This window comes from Pteropus vampyrus, unplaced genomic scaffold (assembly GCF_000151845.1).
Source record: "Pteropus vampyrus isolate Shadow unplaced genomic scaffold, Pvam_2.0 Scaffold223, whole genome shotgun sequence".
Lineage (NCBI taxonomy): Eukaryota > Metazoa > Chordata > Mammalia > Chiroptera > Pteropodidae > Pteropus > Pteropus vampyrus.
In genome coordinates, this window is record NW_011889004.1 from 527,241 (window position 1) to 548,444 (window position 21,204).

The 21,204-nt window shown below is 50.6% G+C and overlaps 1 protein-coding gene across 3 annotated transcripts; it reads left to right on the plus strand.

The window, feature by feature from the left end:
* The first annotated feature begins 1,251 nt into the window (after positions 1-1,251).
* GAL3ST1 (galactose-3-O-sulfotransferase 1) lies at positions 1,252-13,871 on the plus strand. Of its 3 annotated transcripts, none has more exons than XM_011373312.2 (3): positions 1,252-1,389; positions 11,491-11,630; positions 12,464-13,871. In XM_011373312.2, exons 2-3 carry the CDS (start codon positions 11,500-11,502, stop codon positions 13,602-13,604), a joined length of 1,272 nt encoding a protein of 423 aa, XP_011371614.1. In that variant the 5' UTR covers positions 1,252-1,389; positions 11,491-11,499; the 3' UTR covers positions 13,605-13,871. The 3 variants fall into 3 exon arrangements, with proteins under 3 accessions (XP_011371614.1, XP_011371615.1, XP_023394227.1); XM_011373313.1 differs by lacking the exon at positions 1,252-1,389 and adding an exon at positions 6,910-6,990; XM_023538459.1 differs by lacking the exon at positions 1,252-1,389 and adding an exon at positions 8,992-9,033.
* The last annotated feature ends 7,333 nt before the right edge of the window (positions 13,872-21,204 follow it).

Below are 21,204 nucleotides of genomic sequence, written 5' to 3' on the forward strand. Positions count from 1 at the left end.
GCCTGTGTTCTGGGAGTGGGGAGGCAGGAATCTCCCCTTTTCCCACCAGCCCTCCCCCAGAAGGGGGACCAGAGTAAGGGACAGATACCCTCTGCTTGGGGAAGGCCTCGTCCTGTACCACAGAGCGGGCAAGACCACCGCAGAGAGGCTTGTGGGAATGGGACAAACTCTGGTATCCAGGAAGGGTCCCCTAGGAAATCCAACAGTTCCCCTGTTTCCTGGACCAGTGCTCAGGAAGGAGGACCAGCTTGGACTGCCCCCTGCATACCAAGCTAGCACTTTGGTAACTGCACCTAGCAAGACTGTGGTCCCTTCCTAATGGGACCCTGCACACATACCTGCCTAAAGCAGGAGAGGTAATGGGTGCACATCTGGCTGTAGTAATGCACACCAGTGGGTGGGAGGGAGGTCGGGAGGGAGGGTGGCCTGACATCTGATGCCTGGGTTGCCGAGGTGACAGGTGCCATGGAAATCCTCAGAAGGACAATCCACCTGGGAGAATCCATCCTCTTCCTTTACCAAGGGGGTGACCTGAGGCCCAGAGAGTGTAAGGCTGCGGGCAGGCCTGGGCCAGAGTAGCCCCTGAGCTGCTGTGCTGTACCTTGCCCTGCAAAAGAGGTGTCGTTACTATTCTTATTATCCTAATGGGGAAACTGAGGCTCAGGGAGATTCAGGGACTTACCCAAAGTCACATAGTTCAAAGGTGGCTGCAAATCATAGGAGTCTTGCCCTGGCCTGCATCTCAGGACCCCAGCCCTGCTCAAGACATCTATGTCCCTCTGGGGTCCTAGCTTCTTGGATCTGCCTGGGCTGCCTAAAACCCCCAGCTCTGGACCCCACCCCCCTTGCCTCCCTAGCGCCCAGCTCTGCCTGACACTTCGGGGGGTGAGCAGGCTGCTACTCTGGGAGCAGAGACAACAGAGCCCTGTTCCCAGCTGCCACCTCGGGCAGCTTTATTCCCTGCTTCTCTCTCAGGCAAACTGCTGCCTGAAGGAAGCTGCCTGTGGACAAAGAAGCCTTCCTGCTTCCTGTGTATTCCCTTGTCCTATGGGCATGAGTCTGATGTTTGAGAGCTTGGGTCTAATGTCCTCGTGTCACTCCGCAAGGGAAGAGTGTGTCGTCCCCTATGGTCCCTCCCTCTCTCTGGGGTCTAGGGACTGAGTATGCCACCCTGGTGAAAGTGGCAATGATTAACTGGGAGAATGATGCACAGATGATGGAATTCCAGGTATGGCAGCAGGCTCTTGAAGGGCTTCTTGCTTTGCTTTGACTGGTTGAGTAACATGGACAAGCCCTGTTAGGAGCTTTATCCTACTTCAGACAAGGAAGGCAGGACAGAGCAGAGGTACCCATGGAGATCAGTGGGCTGGGACCTGGTAGAATTTCCAGGTGAGAAGTGTTGTTCTGGAGGAAGTGGGGTCCCAGAGAATACCTTCTTTCTCTCTTGCCAGTTCCAGGGCAGCGATGAGGTATGGCTTGGGCACCCCCACACCTGGTCACAGTGATGTCCTGACTTGCCATAGGACCTTATGCGAATTCTTCCCTATCTGTGTCTCACTTTCCTTAGATGTGACATCTGGGGTTTAGGGAACTTGGGTCTGGAGCCTGGGAAATATGGGTGCTTGGATGGGGAGGGTGGCTTTCCAGGAGTCTGCACTGGTGGGTCCTGCTTCTCCTGGCAGGAGGCTCTAGAAGGGTCATGATAATGATCCGAGGTACGTGCAAAGGGCTCTGCATGCCTCATCTCATTTGATCCTCGCAGCAAGCCCTTGAGCGGGTTGCAGTATCCCCAGGTTTTAGGAAACCAATGCTCAGAGAGGGGGAGTCACTTGCCCAAGGTTGCCCACCTGGGGAGTGGTGGAGCAGGGGTATAGAGCCAGAGAGAGCATCTCAACCCCTCCAGGAATGAGCAGAGTAGACAGATCCAGGGCATGGTGCATAGCAAGTGCTCAGCACCTTTTAAAAACCTTTTATACTGTTGCATGTTTTTATGCAAACAAGTGCATGATATTTCTTTAAAAAAACATTTCAGTCATGCTAGAAGGTACAAAGAATGATATTACCAGCTCCCACATACCTCCAGGGTTCTCAGTAATTTTGGAACTAATAAAGAAGTGTCTGACTTCTTAGTTAACCTGTGTTTTGCCACTCTGCAATTAGAGCTGCTTTGGGGTGACTCCGATCTGCCGTCAGGAAAGCTGGTGATTTTGCCCAGAAGAGGCAGTGTAGCAGAAAGAGCTATGAGCTTGCTCCTGGTTCTGGTTTTGACATTTAGTCCCTTCATAATGTTTTGAGCTTGAGTTTCCTTCCTTGCCACATGGGCTAAGAGATGACACTGGGAGGGAATGTTGAGGTCGCAGGTGTGGTTGCTATTTGAAACAGTAGATAGAGATGACTCTGCAAGATCAAAAATTGCTTTCTGAACATTGACCTCTTCTCAGTCAACTAGCTGGCCTGGTACCCAGCTGGCAGCCATTCTTCCAGTCAAGGAAGAAGTAGGAGCAAGACGTTAGGGCTGACAGTTTGGATGTGGTCCTGGGAGCCAGCAAGTTGGGGTTCAGCTGAAGTGCCCCTCTGGGTGAGATTCCCCATCTCTACTCCAGCACCCTACTCCAGAGGGGCTCAGAGTGAGGAAGCTTCTGGATCCTTGCAAGTCACTACCCTAAGTGCTCCTGGATGGAGGGCCAGTCTCTCCTGTCTGCACCTTCAACTGTGCAGCCAGCCCTGCCAGAGGGGTCTCTTTCCAGAGTTATCAGTGACATCAGCTCTAGCTGGTGCTCTCTTCCCCACTTTAGGACACTGAGGTTCAGAGAGGGCAGCATGCCTGCCATGGTCACACAGTGAGACTGGGCATGTTTCGGACTAGCCACTTTTCCCTCCTCCTCCAACCAGACTGCAGTTTTTCACAATGAAAATACCTTTATTTTTTATTTTAATTTTTTTACCCAAAGTAATACAGATACAGATTCTTTGTAAAGAAAAATTATATATGTGTGTGTATGTGTATGTATGTGTGTACATGATATGTGTATATATATATTTTTCACTTCACTATATATTGTGGACATCATTTCAATGACTACATAATAGATCACAGGTAAATATCACATAAAATTTTTAACCATCCCCTACTGTTGGACATTTAGGTTGTTTCTAAATTTCCCCTTTGCTAAATAATACTGTAGTGAACATTTTTGTGCCCTATCTCAGATCTCTTTTTAGATTATCTTCTTTGAACAAATTCCCACAGGTGAAATTGCTGGGTCCGAGGATGGGTACTTTTAGAACTGTAGTAGTTGCTGTCAAATAGGCATTCCAAGCACTGTAGGAAGAATCTTTTTGCCCCACTCTCAAAGTCTAATCCAGTATCCCCCTGAGATTTCCTCCACCAAAGGAAACTGTGCTAGGACACCCTCACCCCACCGCCTTCTCTGCCAGGACCCTGTTCCTATGTGCGCACACTGGGTAAACAGCACGGGTGCCCGTCAGTCAGAGAATGGTTCATGGGGAGCAGTGGTTCCACAGGCTGTTCTGCAGTCAGTGGTTTTGGAGGCACTTTATCTTCATCTCCTTGACGGGCGGGGTGGGGTGGGGGTTGCTCTTCCCCTTCCTATTCCCATAAGTGCAAAGTTATTCTTCCTCAGCCTTTCCCCAGTGACTCCATCTGCTCCTCTGCCCTCAATTCCCACCTCTGTGATCATGGTCTCCAATCACTGTCTTCTGAGATTTCCTTCTTGTGCTCCAGGCAGGGGATCCTACTGTTCTTTGCACATTCTGCAAGCATCCCACACATTGCCCAGACTCAATGAGTTCTCAACTGAAACTGACATTGCCCACTCAAACCCATACTAAACTTTCCCCCAACTTGGTCTCCCCCACTCAGGGGACTAGATGCACCCCAACCAATCACCCAAACAGGAATTCTTCCTTCCCCTCCTTTACATCCTATCACCACCAAATGCTGCCCATGCCATAGCCTACAGATGGTTTCAGTCCATTCCCAGCCTTCTCCTTGGTCCAGGTCATTTCACACCTAGACAGCTGTAACAATCATCTTCGAGGTCTGCCTGCTTCTCCTATTTCTTCCCCATTCATTTTCCATCTAGCAGCCAGCCTGATGGGAATCTCATCTCCTCACTCCTCTGCTGAAGACCCTCCCAGAACCCTCCATTGCCCACAGGACCCAAGCCAGATTCCTTAACATGCTTCTTGAGGCCCTGCATGTCCTGCCTGCCCCTGCCACCTTCCTGGCTGGGCCTCTAGTTTTCCCTGCCCATTCCCCAACTACTGACATGCACACATACTGAACACTCCAGCCAGGCTAAACATTCATTAGGATCTCGATTGCCCTGGGCCTTTGCATATGTACTTGCCCAGCTCATTCTAGGATAACAGGTGCATTAGTTAATGCCCACTGCTGTAATAGACAAGCCCCAAGTTTGAAAGGCTTAACTCAATGTCAGTTTAGTTGTTCTTTTCATGCAATCCAATCAGGTGTTTGGTGACCGGCGATGCTGAGACTCAGGCTCCTCCCATCTCCTGGCCCCACCCACTTTCAGATCCTTAGATACCATCCCCATTCATTCAGCAAAAAGAAAAGGAGTCCACAGAGAAGGCCTGCCCACTTAACTTCATCAGCTGTCATTCTGCTCCCATTACATTGGCCAGAATTCAGTCACCTGACACTGAACTGCAAGGGAGGATGGGAAACATAGTTTAGCTGTGTACCCAGGGAGAAAAGGGAACTAACTGCCTTTGGAAATCGGAAAACATACAGAAGCTTCTGCCACCAGAGCGTCTTACCCCAGGGAGCCTCCCTGACCATGTCCCTCCCATCCCCAGGCTGGATCAGGTGTTTTCTCCATGCTCCAGCAAGCTCGGCCAGTGTTCCTCCATCATAGCAGCCTTTTTCTCCTCTCAGTGGGAGCCCTGAGCTCAGAGCATTGGGCATCTTGAACCTCAGTTCTGGACATAGTGCAGGTGCTGCGAACAGATCAATTTGAAACTCATCGTGGTCACAAAACAATGTCCACAATCTATTGATATGTAAAAAAAAAAAAAAAACAAGTTGAAAACAAAATATACTCTCCAAAAGAGAACCCTCCCATCATCTATATGCACATAGAGACAAAAAAATATGAGGAGGCTTATGCTAAAGCTTTAAGGGTCATGACTTCTGTAGATGGAGCTCTTTTTATTGTCTCCTTTATTTTTTCTGTAATTGTCTAAATTTTTTTTTCAGTGACCATGGACTGTTTTTATAATTTAAAAATATTTTTGTTGTTGGGAGGAGCACCAGCTAGAGCTGATGTCACTGATAACTCTGGAAAGAGACCCCTCTGGCAGGGCTGGAGGCACAGTTTCTTCCATCGATGCTCCTTACTCTGGAAGGCTTTGCTTCTCGTGGCTCTTCTTAACCCCACCCATGAGCTCACCTCTTGCTTGAGAGCCTGAGCTTCACTCTCACCTGGGTGAGGTTCTTAACCCCATGTGACATTGGGCTTGTCACTTCTCCTCCTTGAGCCTCAGCTCTCTCCCCTGTAAAGGAGCGTTGACAACAGGACTTTCTGAGGTGATTGCGAGGGCGTGTGATGCACAGGAAGTCCTGAGCACAGGACTGGTCTCTGTTTAGACCAGAATCCATGCTCATAAATGACCATCCTGGCTCTTTGATGCCAGCTCTGCCCGGATTCACCCCAGAAAAAATGAAACAACTCTACCTCATGCCCGAACCTGATGCAGGACTCAGACTGGGATTCTGGGCCACTCCTGTGCCCATATAAGCTCTGGTATTTCATGGGTGTTTGGGGGCTGCTCCCAGGCTAAGTGGAGCTTTGGGGGGATGAGTGCTCGCGTTAGATGCCTGCTGCTCCTTGGGAGGGGCTAGCAGTGGTTCAATCTGTAAAAGTGCTCAATGTGTGATAAATGACTGTCACAATAATGATTATTATTAATTGATGGTGACACCTGGGTACTTAGAGCCCAGTGCCTGGGCTTTGGTGACGGCTTTGGGCATCAGTGCAGAAGGAAGGATGTTGCTGGGGGAACTTTCCTGGGCACCCTCTGTCCATGAGCAAGGCTGAGAGAAGACAGACCCTAACCTGGCTAAGAGCAGGGTGGGAGAGATTCTAGCACCTGGGCTGAGCCTGAGGGCCTCTGGGGTATAGGGCCAGGCTCCCTAGAACTGCCTCTTCCTACTGAGGCCTTGGGAAGGATCAGCATTTCTGATTTATCCTAAATCCCTTCAGGCTAGTCCAAGGTGACCTGTGCCACCATCCCTCACACAGAGGTGGAAGCAGGACAGGCAGGATTCTGTACTGTGCCTCTTCAAGGACTTGGAGTTCAGAGAGGCGAAATCTCATCAGACACATTCTCCCAGCCCTGGTCAGGCGCTCCCCTCTAAGAGGCCTCCCAGGCTGAGTTGTTCGCTCTCTGGGCTCCCCCAGATTTTAGACAAATCCTGGTCTCTCATTGTGTCTTAGCCTCTTTAAGCCCTGGCAAGTCCACATTTGGACTATGTCTGGCTGTCTGCCCTCTGTTAACTGTGTGACCGTGGACAGGTGAGTTCACTTCTCAGCCTTGTTTTCTTCACCTAGAGAGTGGGCTAATGATGGTCCTTGACGCACAGGACAGTGTTAAATAAGATGTGTTTCAAAGAGCAATTAGCCTCCCTGCCCAACTGCCTCCCTGTCCTTCCTATAGCCTTTGAGCCTGTCCCAGGCTTTCTGCAGGGTCCTGGCTGCTGAGGTCTAGAGAGGGTCAGTGACCACCTAGAGGGCAGAGGGCCAGGGCAGCACCTGCAAGGTACAAGTACATGCCACCTGCTATCCCCAGGGAGGGAACTCATGAATATTCACACCGTCTGGAGCATGAGGGAGCCAGCCAGCATATTGCTGGGTGTCATTGGAGCGTTCTTGTTTCCCAGTGACCGCAGAGGCAGCCTGGGAGTCAGACGTGACTCAGGCAGGGAAAAGAAAGGGGCAGCCGGAGGTGAGTGTGTCTTCCTCCATCATCGCACTGGGGTCCCTGGGGGAGCAGAATGCCCTGAGACTGAGACTTGCCTGGTGATGATGTTCTAGGCCGGAAGATTTACCATCCTTGGTTCTGTTTCCTTGTGCGTACACTGTGGGGACGAGTCCCGTTTCTCCTTCTTTCCCTGGAAGGTGCTGGTTCAGCCAAACTGGAGGATTGCTGGTTCTGGCCTGGAGCCAGCCATTGGCACTGATGGAGGGCATTGTGGCTGGGGTAATCCAGAAGGGCAGGAATAGATGGGGTGGGCTAGGAAAGGGGACCATCTGCCCTGAGTGCCTGAGACTGTCACCATCGTGGGCAGAGGAAGGAGAACCAGGTTTTAGTTCTATCTCTGCTGCTGCTTTGCTGTATGACCTTGAGGGTGGCCCTGCCTTCTATGAGCCTCAGCCTTCCTGCTGGGCTATCTTCCAGACTGGAGTCTACGAGGCTTAGGCCATGGTGAGATTGTTCTCAGTATCCTATGGCCTTAGACCTGCAAGCCTCCATTGTGGGCTAGTGGGCACACACCTTGAAGGGGCCATGACTGAGATCCTGGGAGTATAATAATGATGATGATAATATTGGTGGCAGCCGATGCTCAGTGAGAGTCTATTCTGTGCCTCCCCTGTGCTGGTCACTTTCTTTGTGGGACACAGAGGATCCTCATACCACCCTATGACAGAGGTAGAATTGATATCATCATTTTGGAGGAGTAATTGAGGGCCAGAGAGGAGCACGGAGTTGCCTAGACAACACGGCAAGGAAGCAGCAGAGCTGGGATTCAAACCCAGGACCCTGGCCCCAAAGTGCTGGCTCCATGTGACTCTTACATGTGTGACTGACACACATATCTCTCACACGTATTATCAGCCCTGGCCATGTGCTGCACTGAGGTCATGGGAATTCATTCATCAAACATTCACCAGGCGCCAGGCTCAGAGAGCTCAGAGCTGAATCACCAGCAGGCTTTCCTGCAGCTGAGCACAGAGGGGATTCTTCCTCCCACGCACCTGGGCCCATGAACTAGGGCTGGGCCCTAGTCAATAGTGATAATAATAGTTAATGTGTATTCATCTGTGTCTGTGTACATTCATTCTTTTATTCAATTCTCACAACCTCATAACTATTTTACCCCCAGCTGGGCTCCTGGCTGCCAGCCAGCTTCTCTCTGAGCCTCAGTCTACCCAAGGGCTCTGTTGTGACCACTAAGGCTGCCATCTGCCCTGATGTTGCTGTTGTGTGTCCATTGTACAGAGAAAACTGAGGCTCGCAGAGGGTGAGCGATGCGCCCAAGTTCAAAGAGGCCAGGCAGGAAGGGAAACCTCCAGCCTTGGATGTCTTAGGCTGCCAAGATAGAAGGGACCAGACACCAGGGTCTCCTCTGCTTCTTCCGTCTTCATCCTGGCTGCCTTGGCCCAGCCCAGAGAGGGCGGATCCTACTGTGCTTCTGGGACAGAAGTCCACAGCTACGCCTTGGCCTTCTGTGACGGAAATTCTGGCTGCACACACCCTCTGACCCTCAGGCCTGGGGCTGGGCCTGGGACACACTATGCAAGGACTGCCATGGACAAAGCTGGAAGCTGCACGCTAGAGGCTGACAGACCTAGGTTCAAATTCCAGCACTGAACCCTGCCTTGCTGAGTGACCCTGGGCAATTCACCTTCTAGAGCCTCAGTTTTCCTCTCTGCAAAATAGGGGTGACAGTGGGGTCTGCCTGCCAGGATAGCTGAGTGGAGTCAGTGAAATGCTCTGAAGAAGCCCCTGCTCAGTGCCTGGCTCATAGTAGGGGCTCAAAAGTAAAACCAAAGAGTAGGATGGCCCAGGGCCCAGCACCATCTGAGGAAGCTCAAGTGGGAAAATGAATGAGTGAAGTGGTGATGGGGGTTGGTGCAGGGGGCAGCCTGGGCGGGGCCTGGCAGAGCCTGATTGATGGTTCAGGGAGGCTAGTCTGCCCCCTGCTGCCCGCCCTTCACCTCAGAGCCTCTACTATCATAGCCTCTCAGAGTTCCAGAAAGTTCCCTGGTGAGTGGGGCTATTGGGGCAAGGGTGGGCCCTGCAGATTTTCTGAGGGCAGGAATCCTAACCTTTCCCCTATTTTAAAGTCAGGGAAACTGAGGCCCAGAATTCCACTCAGAGTTTGGGCCCAAGTCCAAGGCCCAAACTGACCCAGGGCTCTGTTTTCCACTGGGCCCTGGCAAGCAGGAGGCTGATGGGGGCACTTGAAGCATGGGGCAGGTTTGTGCTTGGTGGTGGTCGTGGGGCAATGGCCACCCCCACCCCCTCAGAGTAGGTCCCTGGGGGCTCAGGAGGGGAGCAGCTAACACTCTGAGCTATAACCATATGCTAGTCACTTTGCTTGCTCCATCTCAGAAAGAGCCAGTTCCCCATTTTGCAGATGAAAACTCAGGCTCCAAGGGGTTCCTGTGATTGGAACACAGGACCGGATCTTCTGCAGCCTGAGGTTGGCACCTCCACTTCCTGGGGCCCCTTCGTGACCAGACCATGACTACCCACCTCACAAGCTTTAGGATCTATTATTTAAATATATTAAATATATTTTATTGTCTTTTTTTTCCGATTAAAAATGTCACACATCCTCCTTTTAAAAAATGTGATCATTATCAAAATGCATAATATAGGAAAATATTTCCTTACATACTCCCCACACCCCCAGTTATGCAGAAGATTCCACTGTTAAAATTTAAAACACTGCCCTCCAGTTATTTTGGGCCTACATGTATATGGATTTGGGGGAGTAGTGTTCTGAAACTCTTTTTTTTTTTTTCACATTAATAGACCATAATATGTTTTTGAGCCAGTCCACTTAACTCTGCCTTTTTTTTTTTTTTTTTTTTTGTGGAGGGGCTGGGCGGGGCAGTGGTACGGATGGCCCTATCTGGGAATGGGCCTTGATTTGTGTTACGGTCCCCCACTGACAGACACTGAGGTTGTTTCTAATTTTGTTTCTAATTTCTGACCAAGCTGCCATGAACGCCCTTGCACGTGTGACTTTACCCAAGTGGTTCCGTAAAACAGTTGGAATTCAGAGAGCTTTCAGCTTTCTTTTTTGATAGAACTGCCTTCTGAAACTCTCTCACACTCTCGTCCATCCCCGACCCTGTCCTCCTTGCCCACCTTAATGAACAGGTATTTGTCATTGTCATGAGGGAGGCCATATTCCCTCTTGTGTAGTTTCTTGCTCTGCAAATTGCTTCTTCATGTCCTTTCCTGTGAGAAAAAATTTCTAGATGATGAGCAGAGGACTCGGGGACTGCTGTGCCTGGTGGAATGGGCCTGGAGTGCCCTTTCTTTGGGAAGGGTTTATAGGTGCTTTGAGTAACTTTTCCGAGCAGAGGTATGTGGTGTCCTCTTCCAAGCACGCTGTTTGGCCCCTGCCCCCAGGATAGTGGTGACATGCCATGCGTGTGGTCACGGGGCAGCATGTATGACCTCTGATGGCCTTGGGCCCAGGGCCCCATGCTGAATGCGCCAGAACAGGAGTGGAAAGTTTCATGCCTTGGCCTTGCAGCTAAGAGGAAGTAGGAAGGCCCCTGAGCCCCAGCTTGTATCTGGACCCCCATCCCTCAGCATGAATTGCCCCCGTTACAGTTCATACCTCAATCCCCTGCTAATAAGGTTGTCAACTGCTCCCCTAAACCAAGAACAAACAAAAAACCAGGAAACCCAGTTAAATTTGATATTTACCATTGAATAATATTTAATATAAGTATGTCCCATGCAATATTTGGGATATACTTACTAAAAAAACCACCGAATTATTATTTTTTTTCTGAAATTCAGAAAAAAACCTTGCCTGCTGGCAGTTGGAGAGGGTGTATGGGCAGAGGCCTCGCTGGCTGTTTGATCTGAGCCCTCTCTTTTCGCACTCTGAGCTTCAGTTTCTCCAGCTGCCTCTCCTACAGACCCAGGGGCCCAGGGGCATGTGAAGAGATGAGGAGCCTCGGCCTGTCCCTGGGCAGCTGGGAAGGGTGGCAGAAGGGACTGACTGGTCTTCTGAAAAGTGGAGGACTCATGACCCCTCCCTGTCGCCAGCCCAGGCCCCATGCCTGGGGCCGGGGACAGGGCAATGGGGGAGGGTCTTCTTTTCCTTCTTAGGAAATGATTTCATTATGAAGCCCAAAAAGGTATAAAAAGTAAATTAATGAACACCCATTAAGTACCCACTCCGTCACTCAGCTTAAAAATGAACTGAACCAGGCAGTAGAACCTTCTCACTGCCCCACTCCCCAGCCTCTCTGCGCTGGCTTCACACACTGTCTCAGTCTGCAACCCTGTCGCTGTGTCTCTCCGTGTGTTTGTCTCTCTGTCCCTGTCAGGAACTTGCTGGGGGGCCACAAAGCTGTCAGAGGCAGGGCCCAATGTCAAAGGCTGCCACTCAACCCATCCGGGCCTGGGGCAGCAGTGGGGGCTTCTTGGTGCCGGCCTCCTGACGTTTGCCGTGCTCTGTGCCTTCTACAGGTGTCTGAGATGCCGCTGCCGCAGAAGAAGCGCTGGGAGTCCATGGCCAAGGGGCTGGTGCTGGGAGCACTCTTCACCAGCTTCCTGCTGCTGTTGTACTCATATGCCGTCCCCCCGCTGCATGCTGGCCTGGCCTCCATGTGAGTGGCCCTCCTGGGCGGCTGAGGGGTGGGGTGGAAGCGAGGGAGTACCTTGTGTCCTGCACCATGCTGTGCCAGGTAGCAATTCTACTGAGGGCAGAACTCACTATATAACCCTTAGCCTCAGTGTTCTCATCTGTGAAATGTGGGCATAATAACAGAGCCTGCCTTATGCAGCGTGAGAATCAGATAACACCAACTGTGTGCAGGGCTTGAATTACCATTATCTGAGGCTCCAACAGGGCTGGGAGGTGGGGGTGACTTGTCTAAGAGCATTCAGCTGGCACAGGGCTTGGATTCAAACTGGAGTCTGTCTGCCTCCAAGCATGGCTTCCAACCACAAGGCTATTCCACCTCTCCCATGGGGCTGCTCGGCCCAAGCCTGGCACAGCTTATGCTCTTAGTTGTAGTATTAAGCTGAACTAGAGGAAATTACTGCTAATTGACCATTTTTGGTCAAAAACTGACCATTTTTGCCCTACAGAATTTCATGTGGTTCAACTTAATACTAATTTATGATAAATATACAAGGACGCAGTGGCCACAAATGAGACAAGGACCAGCATGCTCATCTCACTTTGACTTCACACCAACACCATGAGTAGGGTCTGCTATTTCCCCCATTTCATAGATGAGGAGTATGAGGTCAGAGAAGCCAAACCACAGGCCGTGGCATTGCAGCCTGGACACAGGCCCATCTGGTCCCCCATCTGGGTTCCCCTCGCCACCACTATCTCCGTCACCCCTGCTCCCTAGACAGCAGGGCTCTGGGTTCTGACACGTAGATGCCCCAGCAGCCCCTGAGGCTCTCCTCACCACTCTGTCCCCAGCAGGACCCCGGAGGGTGTAGCGCCTTGCTCCCCAGCCCCGGGAGAGCCAGAGACGGTGACCCCGGCCAACGGCTCGGTGGGAGAGTGCCAGCCTCGGCGTGACATCGTGTTCATGAAGACACACAAGACGGCCAGTAGCACGCTGCTCAACATCCTGTTCCGCTTTGGCCAGAAGCACGGTCTCAAGTTCGCCTTCCCCAACGGCCGCAATGATTTCGACTACCCGGCCTTCTTCGCCCGCAGCTTGGTGCAGGACTACCGTCCAGGGGCCTGCTTCAACATCATCTGCAACCACATGCGCTTCCACTACGACGAGGTCCGGGGCCTGGTGCCGCCCAATGCCACATTCATCACCGTGCTGCGTGACCCTGCCCGCCTCTTCGAGTCCTCCTTCCACTACTTTGGCTCGGTGGTGCCCTTTACGTGGAAGCTCTCAGGCCGCGACAAACTGGCCGAGTTCCTGGAGGACCCCAACCGCTACTATGACCCCAACGGCTACAACGCCCACTACCTCCGCAACCTGCTCTTCTTCGACCTGGGCTACGACAGCGGCCTGGACCCCGGCAGCCCGCAGGTGCAGGAGCACATCCTGGAGGTGGAGCATCGCTTCCACCTGGTGCTCCTGCAGGAGTATTTTGATGAGTCACTGGTGCTGCTCAAGGACCTGCTGTGCTGGGAGCTTGAGGACGTGCTCTACTTCAAGCTCAATGCCCGCCGGGCCTCGGCTGTGCCCCGCCTGTCAGGCGAGCTGTACCGGCGGGCCACGGCCTGGAACGTGCTGGATGCCCGCCTCTACCGCCACTTCAACGCCAGCTTCTGGCGAAAGGTGGAGGCATTTGGGCAGGAGCGCATGGCCCGCGAGGTGGCCGCCCTACGACGCGCTAACGAGCACATGCGGCGTATCTGCATCGATGGGGGCCACGCCGTGGATGCTGCCGCCATCCAGGACTCAGCCATGCAGCCCTGGCAGCCACTGGGCACCAAGTCTATCCTGGGCTACAACCTCAAGAAGAGCATCGGGCAGCGGCATGCACAGCTCTGTCGTCGCATGCTCACACCCGAGATCCAGTACCTGATGGACCTCGGCGTCAACCTGTGGGTCACCAAGCTCTGGAAGTTCATTCGGGACTTTCTTCAGTGGTGACATCCTGCCTGGCTCTCCCTGCCTGCTGGCCTCCCTCATACCCCTCCTGGTGCCACCCCGGTCCCCGGGGTAAGGTGGGGCTGTTTTGGGGATGCAGCCAGCCAGGACTGGGCTCACAGCACACAGAGAACTCCTGAGATCAGTATTTGACTAATTATACCGTTTTAAAAATTAAATCCCCTTCCCTCCAAAAAAGAATGTTCTATTTCCTGCCTCCCCTTAAAGGGGAGACCTCAGAAGTAAAGGCATTTGATGTGTTTTTGTTAATCAGCCTCAGTGGTGGTGACTGGCGGGGCCCTAGTGGGTAGGTGACTGGTGGGTTGAGACCACGGGTGAGTGCCTGTGTGAGCATATTCGTGGGACAGAGCCCTGTGGTGTGTCAAGGATTTGGTGTGTACCAAAATTTGATGTGTTACATGCTGAAGCCTTACGTGGTTAAAGGACTCCAACAAGCTACCAAGACGTGGAAGATCGTGTGTGTGTGTGTGTGTGTGTGTGTGTGTGTGTGTGTGTGTGTGATCATCCAGGGGACTATACCAGTTGCTTACTCCAAGTGAACACAGGCACTGGGCTGAAAACTTGGTGGGTGTCATCTCAATTCGTCTTCATCAAAACTCAAAGACATGAGGACTCTTATTATCTCATGCTAGAGATGAGGAAGGGAGCTCAGAGAGGGAAAGTCGCTCAGCCAAGATCACACAGCAAGTAAGTGGTAGGACTGGAGCAAGGACTGGGCCAGGCAGAGTGTATGTCCACATGGGGATAGAGTCCACGTGCGTGCGCACGTGTATGTATATGTGTATGCATACACGTGCCTGTGAGACAGGAAGGCGGGGATCACTCTGTGGGCATTGAGCAGCAGGTCCCGGGCCCAGGCTAAAGATTCCTTGTACAATCTCATTAATCTCATAATAATCCTTTGAGGCAGGCACAGTAATTGTCCCATTCTGCAGATGTGGGAACTGATAATCTGAGAGGAGAAAGGACTTCCCCGAGGTCACATATCAAACCCAGAACTGAACATCTCTCTGGGACCCTGTACCCCTTCCATCTCTAGTGCCTGTTCACCCCATCTCTGCCTGTCCCTTCTCCCCCATGGACTACTGCAAGATGCCTCACTCTCTACTTGTGCTCCAACCCTACTTGGGCCCTGAGTATCCCCCTTCCATTCTGGGATTCAGTATATTAATCCAAAGAATATTTGGCATTCACTGGATATCTGCTGTGTACTCCCAGCCTGAAGCTGACTTTAAGTGTATAGCAGTCGGCAAGTTGGCCTGAATTCTCCTGGAGCTCATGTCCAGAGAGGAAGATGGCGGCCAAGTAACCAAGGCAAGTCTTGTACGACCAACCAGAGTGGGGATGTGTCTGCTCTAACCACCTGCTTTCCTTAGCCTCCTGAGGGAACAGGGGCTCTTTCTGGGACTCTTGGTTCTCTAACCAGCAGCCAGCAACCAGCTGTGAAAGGCAAAAATCCACAGCCAAGTGGCTTCATTGGAGACCTGTTTGTGCCAGGCTCCAAGCCAAGTGCTCACACATCCTATAGGAATATCTACAACATCCCAGCTTTCTAGACCAAAGTTCAGAGAGGCTAAGTGACCTAACCAAGGTCATACAGCTAATTAGTGCCAGAGTCAGAATTCAAAGCCAGATCAGTCAGCTTTAAGCCCCTCCCTGGGCTTGAGTCAATCTTCCTCCTGGGAGTGGGTTTCTGGTCCAGGCAGGGTGGGAAGGGATTAACGTCACTAAGTGTCTCAGTTTCCTGGGACTGTCCCAGTTTTAACACTGAAAGTTCTCACATCCCAGGAAACTTCTCTGTCCTGGGCAACCAGGAAGATGGGTGAGCCTAAGAGTCGTTTGACCCCATCGACCCCCCTAAAGCCACTATATGCACCCTCATAATGTTCTTTGCAGCAAGAAATAAACACACCTTTGAAATCTTGATTCAATTCATGAGGAGACACCTAAGCGATAAATATATAAATAAAACTGACAACAGCTAAGACTATTCTCTGGAAAAGATGTTAGTGACTCCAAATCCATGAGATAATTTTTCTGCCTTTTTATTAATCAAAGATAGATGTGACTTAGTGCAATATAATATCCTAGGTTTGTAGAACCCAATAATTATATTTCCTTGGTCTCCTAAGGGTTTAGAAATGCCAGTAATAATATTATTATATATTATTTTAAAAATAAAATTTTTTTAACTAAAAAAAAGTTCACCCATTTCTCCCACCCTCCACACACCACCCCCTTCCCAACTTCTGGGAACTACCAATCTGTTCTCTGTATCTATGAGCCTTTTTGTTTTAAAGTATATATGTAATTACAGTATTTATTATTATTAATACGGTCACGTTAGGCCCTTAGGGATCCAAGGAGAACAAATCTGACAGTAGATGCCAAGAATATAAATTATTTTTATTAACATTTACTATCTGCCTGATTTGTTTTAAGAGCATTATAGTTATTAACTCCTTTATTAACATAACGAATATTTTTATGTTAAGTAGCTGCCAAATACTGAGCAACCAACCACTCTGTGCCCAGCCCTATGTTGGATCATGCACAATCCCCTTTGCTCCCTCAGGAGGCAATTGAAATACAGAGAGCTGGAGCAACTAGCCCAGGGTCACCCAGCCAGGCAGCCACAAAGGCAGAATGCAAACCCAGGTCAGTCAGATGTCAAAGTGGTGCTCGCAGCCTCTGGACCTACAGCGCCTTTCCAGTTGGCCCTCTAAGCCTCAGGACTGAGGGCTCTTCCACAGCTGAAAAAGTATGAGGTCTCCATCTCTGCTGCCTGTAGCTTGCAGGAGCCAGACTGCTCTCGCTATACCTGGGCAGCAGAGGGTGCCATGGTGCCAAGTTCGTTCTTGGCCAGTCCTGACACTTCTGTCCAGATGGGGGTTGCAGGCATCCACCATGACCAGTCATCTGTAGGCCTGACATGTGATAGCCAAAGCAGGAGTCATGTCTGCCCTCTGGGAGAAATTCAGTTGAACCACCTGTTCCTCTGTTTCAGGTTGAAATGTATCCCCTAAAAAGATATGTTGAAGTTCCTTACAACAGACTTTATTTGGAAATAGAGTCTTCGTACATGGAATCAGGATGAGGTCATTAGAGTGGGCCCTGATCCAGTATGTCTGGTGTTTTTACAAGAAGTGGAAATGACACTGAAGGCAGATACCCAGGGACAACGCCAAGTAAATAAAAGCAGAGATCAGTGTGATACAGCTGCATGCCAAAGAATGCCAAGAACCTCCAGAAGTTGGAAGAGGCAAGGAAGGATTCTACCTAAACTTTCAGCAAGAACATGGCACTGATTTCAGACTTCTAGCCTCCAGAACTGTGAAAGAATAAATATCTGTTGTTTTAAACCACCCAACTTTTGGTACTTTGTTATAGCAGCCACTGGATACTAACACACTCTCCGCTCTCTGTCCCTGCCCTGGTTAGACCTCTGCCCCTCACCTGGAAACCTACCTCACCTTCTTCCCTTTGACTCACCCCTATTAACCATCCTCCCCCTGAGCCAGAGGCCATCCTCTGCTCAGAGCCCTCCATGGTCCCACTCACCCTTGGGGAGAAGCGGTACAGCTGAATGCCACTGTGGCTTCGCACCTGCTGCTCCTTCTACCATAAGGCCCCCTTCCGTTGGCAGCCCTAGCATTGCTATGTCCTGCGTATGTCAAGCAAGCTCTGCTGCCTCCTCTGGGCAAGCTTCCTTGACAGCCCAGCCCCAAGGCCAGTTTAGAGCTTCCAGTCTCCCTCATCTCGGTTTGCTCACCCAGGACCGGAACTGTGGACTTGCTTGTCTGCAAGCTCCTGACAGTAGGCTCCTCCAGGATGGGGCCTGGGTCTTATCAACAAAATTGGCCTGTAGTGCCCAGGCCAGTGCCTTACACACATTCAGTTCTTAGTAAATGTTGAAAGACAGATGCTAAAAAGAAAGAAAGAGAGGTCTTGCACTATAGGCTAAGGGTTTGCAGTTTCTTCTGAGGATGACAGGAGCCAAGGAAGGCTTTGGATCAGGGCAGGAATGGACCCACAGGCAGACTTTGAGAAGATGGGCCAGAGGTGCTGGGGTGAGAAAACAGGGAGAGGGGACTAGGGCCCGGGCCAGGGAAGAAGCAGAGGCAGGTGGCCTGCCTACATTTGCCCCTTGTGGCCGAAGTTCTAGCCTGTGAGTCTGTGGGTGCTGGGGAGGCCCCATCCTGCAAGAGAGGCAGATCTGCTTCAGTTACTCCCATGCAAGGCCTAGGGGAGACCACTGCGAGACTCAACCAGGCCACACAGGTGCGTGCTCTGGCTGGTGCCAGGCATGTGGAATACAGTGTCTTGAGCGAGTGCTAGGTTCAGACAGTCCTGATTGTCACCCAACAACTGCATGGTCTCAGGCATGCTTCCCGCCTTTTCTAGGCTCTGTCAGATGGAGAGGAATAGTCTGGGGCTCATGGACCACGTGAAGCCTTTGGTCTAACTGATCCCTGAGTAGACTGAAGCTGCCCGGCCAGCCTATATTCTCTCAGCCTCATCATTTCCTAGCAGCTGCACCCACTTTTCTCTGCCCAAGACCTTTCTCCGGCTTCTAGAGCCATGTGCCCAGCAGACCAGCAGTGCCAGTAGAGTGGACAGTCCCTGGAGCAGCCCTCAACCAAAAACCACGTGGAGCTGGCATGGAAGAACCCCAGCTTCCTCACCCCTTAGTAGGGGTCTCTGAGGTAAGGTACATGTCTCCCACTGCGTCCCGTTCATTCCCAGTGGGAGTGAGCTCTTCCTTTCTTCCTTGACTCTCTTTCCTGCACAGCTGCCTTCCATCGTCTCTCTCACTTTCCCACTTCACTACTTATGTTTCCTGGGATCACCTCCAGAATCAACACCGTGCTCTGAAGTCCTGGTCTCAGGATCTGCCCTTGGGGTAACCGATGAAGGCAAATACCTACTTGTGCCAGGCCCTATGCAAACAGTGTGATTTCACGTGTCCTCATCTTAGGTTCTGGATTTCTGCTTGTCTGGGGGATGGGGGTGGGAGGAGCAGACCGTAGCTAGGAGTTCCCTTTTATCCCTCATCCCTCACCCACAAGCCAGGTGTGACCCAGGTCAGGGTTGCACATCTACCCGCTTGGTCTGGGCCTGGGAAGTCTCTCCTCACCCCTGAAATCACGTGTCCTAACAGCTACGAATAATCATGGGCAATTGTTCTAGATACACCAGGTGGTGGGTGGAGTCTGGGACATGTCGGGGCACAATGACAGTGGATTTCAGGCCTTCTTTGGTGGGGTAAGGGGTGGCCTGCCCTGGCTCAGAAGGCATCTGATGGGACCACAGGAGTAGAGGGTGGAGGACTGAGAGGCAGGATAGAGAGCAGCCTGTGTGTGTATGTGTGCGTAAGTGCGTGTGTGTGTGTGCGTGCGTGTGTGTGTGTGTGTGACAACAGAGCGTATTACTTTCAGCATACATTAATGACCCGGGCAGAATATGCAAAACCATCTGAGAGCAGAGATTGGGGACTCCATGGCCCATTTGCTCCCTCCTTGCTCATGTGACCCTCCCACACTTTCCCGAATGTACAGAGAGAGCCCAGAACACTTAGACGAGCAGACACTGTAAACCTCCGAGGGCACCTTGCCTCTCAGTGTGGTATATAGTTTACATAAGTTATGACACTTTCCCAGCTCAGGGTCTTGGCTTGGGCAGTTTCCTCCGCCTAGAATGCCCTCCAAACTGCCACCAAATCAGAAGAGAACCCTGACTCAAGCCCCAAAGACCTGAGACTAATCTCACTTATGCCTCTTACTGGCTGGATGGAACCTGGGGCAGGCGGCTGGCTTCCTACTCTTTGGCTCGTTTCCTTCCTTGCTCATAGGGACTCTCTCCCCTGCCCATGTTTCAGGGTTGTCATGAGGCCCAAAAAATCAATGTGAGGACCAGTCCTAGGGTCCGGGGGACCAAGCGAAACCACTCAGTTCTCGTCAGCTGGGGCACTTAGCAGAAGTGCTCTTGAAGCAGGTCAAAGTGGAGTGAGCCAAAAGGGATAGTGTTGGCTCCAAGAATGCTGAATGACCCCGACAGCTGGACTGGCCTTGGGGCAAAGGACTGCTAACCTAAAGATAACAAGACCTTTCTAAGCGAGAGGCAAAAATCATTTATTGAGATCAATAAGAATGGCTATTCAGGATGCACTGATTCAGGCAGAAGCCCAAATAGTGTTCTGATTAGGAGACAAAGGCAATGAGTATTTATGAGAAGGGGAAGGGGAACAATTATATCGGCAGAAGGAAGGCATTTTTATCGTTGCAGTAATATAACATAGTGATGCTAATTCTAAACAATGTTTTAATTCTTCAGTCTCACAGTCACCAGTTCAGTAGTCATAACAACTACTTTCTTATTCTTGCAAACAGCTTTTTGGGACACAAGGTGCCTTAGGCCGAGTCCAAAGGTTATTGTGCCCTGTTTTAACATTCCAAAGATTTGAGGCATAAGATGTGCGAGGCTGTTCCTCTGGCATGGCAGCTGGCAGCTCCGGCTCCATTTTAAAGTCCCTCTATTGATATTATTGTTTACAAGACTGTCTTGCCTGCCTGCCTGCCTGCAGGAACTGCTACGTAGGACCTGACTCCCATTTGTTTATAACATCCACTTTGGGTTTTTCTGATTATAATATCAGGGCATATTTATCATTGAAAATCTGGAAAGTACAGAAAAAGAAAAGCACAAAGAGAGTTGTACAAATCACCTGTAATCTCACTACCACTGTGAGGTAACTGCATATAATTTTTTTTTTTTAAATCAATCGAGCTCATAGACTGTATACGGTTTCGTTTACTGATAATTTCAGGAACATTTCTCCAAGTCATTAAAAAAGTTCTTCTAACTTGAAACTAATTTAAATAAATAAATTTATTTTAAAAAATACAAAATAAAATAAAATTAAATTAAATTAAAAAGTTCTACTCTAGAGTACTAGTAAGACTGTGGAATGTTCTGGGGGGCAGGGGTGACTCTATGCCATTGATTTACATGCTCACTTCCTGGCATCTCTACTTTCTCAGTTGGACAGAGCTGGTCCCATCTGCAACATGAACCACTTGAATTATAGATCTGAGGACTGACGAGTGGTTAGCAGTGGAAAAAATTCCATTGCTACATTTATTTTTAAATCTAATTACACAGAGAACATCTGAATATATTCTCATTGTAAAAAATCCAAACCTTACTGATAACATCAAAGCTTCCTAAGTGCCCCAAAGTAACCGTTGTCAGCCCAGGGAATCAAATGGCCTGTATCCAAGTCTTCCTGGCACTCAGAGTACCTCGGCTCTTACTGAGCCCCACTGTGGTTCCCCATGTCAGGAACAGGGCACTCTGAGTAAGAGGAGGCAAAACTGGATGGGAAGATGGGAAAGGGCCTCTCCAGACACCTAGAATAAGCCTCCAGGATTCCACAGCCACAGCCCTGTCCCCTCATTGCAGCTCAGAGTTTCAACCTGCAGAAATCATGCTTTGGAAGGTGAGGGCAACATCTCTCCTGGCCTAGCCTGGCCCTGTTTTTCATCCAAGCCTGAAGCATTCATTCATTCATTCATTCATTCAT